The following is a 5,133-nucleotide window of genomic DNA, read 5'->3' on the forward strand; positions in this document are numbered from 1 at the left end:
ATATATATATATATATATATATATATATAAAAGATAATAAGAGTGAAAAAACTACAGAAGGCTTGTGTTACATGGTTAAAGTATATATTTAAATTATGTCAGAAAAATGTTAGAAAATCTTTTTGGTATATAAACATTGTATTTTGAGAAATAACCGGTTTCGTGTTGTCTTTTCAAATTTCTCTACTTCATTGTGTCGTATACACACACACACAAGGGGTTGTTGAAAAGTTCCTAGTTTTGGCTAAAAGAAAATGTAGGAGGGTCAGTTAATTATGGTTTTATTCAACATATTTCCTTCTCAATTCACACCCTTATTGCAGTGGACCTTCAGTTTTTCTAAGCCCTGTAAAAGAACTCTGAAGGTTGGACCTCCTACCAGGCCTTTTGCGACACCCTTAAAGCCAGGAACTTTTTCAGCACACCCTTGTATGCATGCATGTATTTTGACTACTGGTGCTGGTGCATTTACATCCCTGTAACTTAGTGGTTTGGAAAAATAGATCAATAGAAAAGTACTATACTTACAAGAAAATAAGTCCTGGGGTCGAACTAAAACCCTACAAGGTGGTGCCCCAGCATGGCCACAGTCAAATGACTGGAACAAGTAAAAGATAAAAGATATTCTCTGTAGGATTAAGCTAAGAAAGTAAAATAGATATAGAACAAAGTAAACGAAATAATGGTAATGAGGATAATGATCTTAATATGATTTTATTTTTGTCTGTTTCAGGAAAATTAGGATCTAGTATTGGCCTCTCAGGCTCAGGAAATCCTACTTTGACTGTGGTAACAAAGGGAGTCAGTTTGCCAACAGTTACTATTGTTAGTAAACCTGTGTCTTCCTCAAGTACAACAATCAGTCAGAAACCAACAATAAGGATTACTACAGGCGGTAAGTACTCCTTCTCTAAAATTCAAAATGATTTTGTGTGTGTGTGTGTAGAATATACCAGGTGACTGAGAATGAAACAAACCACAAAGAAAATCTAAAATACCAAACAGACAGCAAAACAGCTCCCACATTTGGGTGGATACCTCAAAGAATCAAGCCAATCAGCAAAACTCTCCTTGGCACCAATGATGGTCTCTGTGACTACAGAAGTCACTGGATGCAGGATCAAGTGAACTAACTCATGCCATCCACCACACCCATGACAACAACCTCACACCTCCTCACCATCGTGGGTCCACTGTTCAGTCCCCTATTATCACCCTGATGATATGATGCCATTGGTACAGAAGCTTAGGGGTTTTCGAATGTGCTGAGTTCAGAGATTACATCATGTTACAGCCACATATTTAGATGTATTAAAACTAGACCTTAAGATTAAGTCAAATCACTCTCCGTAACCAGGAGGGAAGATTGACTAGTTTTTATTTTCATTAAAACTTAGACTGTGCCGATTCGGCATGTTTTGGGACAAATCCTAGCAATCTGCATGTTGCATTGTTTATCTCGCACCACCATTTATGCATGAATTTTAGGATAGAGGATGTTTAATTTTTGCTGTGGCTTTATCATAAGATTAACACCTCATCGTTGTCTTTTAATCTTCACTTTTCCATGCTTGCATGAGTCGGACAAAATTTAATGAGGCATATTTTCCTCTGACTGTCTGTTCTTCCTGTTGCCAACCCTGATCTGTTTTCCGAGCAATGTAATATTTCCCCACTAATCCCATCCAGTAACCAAAAGCACACTGGCCAGACATGTTTCCACGGAAGATTGCAAAGAACAAAAACATCATGCTAGTGATGTTCATTTACAGCAGGTGTGATGTTATGACAAGGCGACATAGACATACTGACACACATGTACATGTGTGTGTGCAAAAAATAAACCTTGGCCAGTCTCCAGTCAGGGGTGTTCAGTTGTTTGACCAGCTGCAGCACTTGCTCTCTAAACGTTATTCTCAAACACAATCAGTATGACATGACGCAGTGTATGGAAAGGTTGAACTTTTGTATTACAAGTACAATTGTCAAACAGATTCTAATTATGGTCGTCTCATATATATTTGGGGATGCTGTACTGAAATTTAGGAATTCCAAACATGATACCAATTTTGAAAAGTACTGCTTGCGAAGACTTATTGGGGCAAGCGAAAGTGAAACCATCAATGGGCTTGCGAAGACTTATTGGGGAAAGCGAAAGCAAAACCGTCAATGGCACCTGTGCCCAGCATCGCCTTCCTGGCACATGTAAAGACATTCGAGCGAGATTGTTGCCAGTGCCACTGAACTGGCTCCTGTGCAGGTGGCACGTAAAATACACCATTTTGAGCGTGGCCATTGCCAGTACCGCCTGACTGGCCTTCGTGCCGGTGGCATGTAAAAGCACCTACTACACTCTCGGAGTGGTTGGCATTAGGAAGGGCATCCAGCTGTAGAAACTCTGCCAAATGAGATTAGAGCCTGGTGTAGCCATCTGGTTCACCAGTCCTCAATCAAATCGTCCAACCCATGCTAGCATGGAAAGCGGACGTTAAACGACGATGTTGGTGAGGAGTTAACTTAGAAACATTTGTTTCTATTAAGAGAATGAGACAATTATATAAAAGCTGAATTTTTTTTTTCTTATTACCTTAGAATTGAAAGACATAATGATTGAAAATTAAATGAATTGAGATGATTTTTATTTAATTAAGAGACAGTATTGAAAAGTAAACTAACAAAGGGAATGATCTAAAGATATCAAATATTGAACCCTTCTAGAACTAAAAAATGGTAAAATAAAATATATGTTCATTTGTCTGAAATAGAAAAATGTAGATATGTGAGATTAGCTTTACACATCATCATCCTTTTTCCATGCTAGCATGAGTTGGAAAATAAGAATGCTATGTGTTGATGAAATTATATATTTTTATAGCTATTTATTATACGGAACATAAATACATCGTTGAAAGGCAAATTTACTGCAGTATTGTCTGGAGATAACATATATATTGGTGGAAGCTGAAGATTGGTCCAGCAGTGGCTCATGAGAATGCCAGATGCATTTCAGCTTCATTGGGCCTTGACAGCGGTGTGCTCTCGTAGCTGCTGCCAGTCTGATATTTATTATGTTTTTTAAACGCAGCATATCCATAAGAAATGTTATCTTCAGTGTATACTGCTGTAAACTTGCCTTTCAGTGATGTGTTTACATTTTAGTATGATACATAGATGGCTGTTATAATTTAATACTGCTTCTATTGCATATGATAGATATTTTTAATTATAACATTATTAGAATTATGATTTACTTGTAACTACATCTTTTCAAGTATAACAGTTTTTTTTTCCCTCTTTCTAGGTTCTAAACCAGCAACCAGCAATTCTAACATCCAAAGTGGTACTGGCAACCAACACAGCCAAGTAACAATGAATACAACTAGCTGCCACGTAACTGGGAGTAACGCTGTTTCTAACACAAGTATTATATCCACTGGTGGTACCTCTCTGGTTACTCCTCAAACCATCAACATTAATCCACAACAAACTTCACAAATTGGTTCAACCATTCCAACTGCTGGTGTTAGTAATCCTCTCAAAAGGAAGCTTCCTGATGATGATTATGATAAAGTTTGAAACTACATTTACATACATTCAAATACATGTACATCATACACAAAATTTAGATTAAATTTCCTTTTTAGTGACGAGGAAACTAGAATATATGTTTGCATATTTCTAAATAGCATTTTATGCAGATACATAAAGTGAAAGTGAATGAGTGTATTTGTTTTTAAATTCATTTTTACATTTAATTTGTGTATCTGCACAAAAGTTTGTTTTGAAAAGACATAACTATACACATGCATGTCTACATATAAAAAGGAAATTACATGGACACACAGATCTCATCAAATTCTAAGGAACTAAAATTTGTCAAAAACAGTGACCTGTGACATGGAATTAAAAAAAAAAACCTGGAAGCTTATCACAAGCCTGTTGTATATTTTTTAATCTTTAAAATTTAAGATTTCAGTGTATTTAGTGCTTAACTATAATAAGTGACAAAACGATGCTAAATTCTTTTATAAAAACCTTCAACTTTTTCAAATTATCAGCTGTTCTAGACTGGTTAAATGTCTATATGCACTAAAACTTTTAAAATCATATTTGTGTACCAGTAGTTCAGTGTATTGTAAAGCATTTATTAATTGAAAATTCTTTGAGTCTTCAGGTGACCATAAAAATCTTCTCCCAAATCTTTACTTTTGTGCTACTTGACTACGACTTCTGGTGTATTGAACTAACAATTTTGTTTCTGAATTCCATTAACTGTATATTTAGTACGAACTGCTGCAATAATCTTCACTAACTTACCTAACTATAAAAGTTAATTGCAACGAAAGGTTGATAATTGGGTTATTAAATTATCTGTTAAGGCAGTTAATATCTTAATTTATATCTTTTTATATTTTTTATACCAGCTACAATACTGATTTCAGAAGCATTTCAGTTATGACCACTTTATTCTGAATTAAATAAAGAAAATGCTGAGTATAGCTATTTTTATTTCACTAAAGAAATATATTTTTACAATGAGTCTGTTTATTCTTTACAATTTCATCATTAGTTCAGATACTTTTTATTTGTAATTTTAGTGAAAAATATTTAAAAATAGGATCTAATCAAAGTTATATTTTAGAATTTGATATTAATTAGCCTAAATTTTTTTGAATAATTCCGTGAAATAAGTATCGAGTCTTTTGGCTGCTATTATTGCCCCAGTAATGTTAGTATGGTGAAACCTGGAGAGATTGTAGAAACATTAGAATTAGGCTGGTAGATGCAGTCTTTATACAAGAGGTGAAGAGACAAGTTACTTGAAGCATTTGACGAAATAGAAGGGGATATAGCATCATACAACGTGGAAGACAATTGGAGATTTCTGCGCGACAACCTGTTGAGAGCCACAGACCAGATTTGTGGCTGGTGTAAAGTCCCCTCTCAACCCAGAGTAACGTGGTGGTGGAACAAGGATGTAGACGGGGCTATTAGACAAAAGAAACAGGCTTGGAAGGACTGGAAGAACGGTGGTAGCAGGGAATTGTACCAATCTGCCAGAAGGGAAGCTAGGCGACAGGTTTATTTAGCCAGAGGGGAAACAGATAAGAAAAGATTTGCCAATGTTCTGCG

At 35.6% G+C, this 5,133-nt stretch overlaps 2 protein-coding genes across 5 annotated transcripts in view; one reads left to right on the top strand and one right to left on the bottom strand.

The window, feature by feature from the left end:
• LOC106873098 (transcription initiation factor TFIID subunit 9B) overlaps window positions 1-4,536 on the top strand; it is a 16,632-nt gene extending 12,096 nt beyond the window's left edge. Inside the window, exons 5-6 of the mRNA XM_014920323.2 lie at window positions 734-895; window positions 3,302-4,536. Of these exons, the coding sequence (XP_014775809.1) occupies window positions 734-895; window positions 3,302-3,576 (437 nt within the window). The 3' untranslated portion in view covers window positions 3,577-4,536. The remainder of the gene's footprint in view (window positions 1-733; window positions 896-3,301) is intronic.
• The window catches only part of LOC128250035 (uncharacterized), a 32,678-nt gene that overhangs the window by 1,638 nt on the left and 25,907 nt on the right, over window positions 1-5,133 (bottom strand). For 3 of the 4 annotated variants that reach the window (XR_008266155.1, XR_008266154.1, XR_008266153.1), the window contains one exon: window positions 529-598. Coding sequence is in view for 1 of the 4 variants with exons in the window: in XM_052974674.1 (XP_052830634.1) it covers window positions 302-598 (297 nt within the window). In the remaining 3 variants the exon portion in view is untranslated. Of the gene's footprint in view, window positions 1-44; window positions 599-5,133 lie in introns of those variants that run through there. The other variant, XM_052974674.1, reaches the window with a different exon arrangement.

The sequence above is a fragment of the Octopus bimaculoides genome, chromosome 19 (genome assembly GCF_001194135.2).
Source record: "Octopus bimaculoides isolate UCB-OBI-ISO-001 chromosome 19, ASM119413v2, whole genome shotgun sequence".
NCBI lineage: Eukaryota > Metazoa > Mollusca > Cephalopoda > Octopoda > Octopodidae > Octopus > Octopus bimaculoides.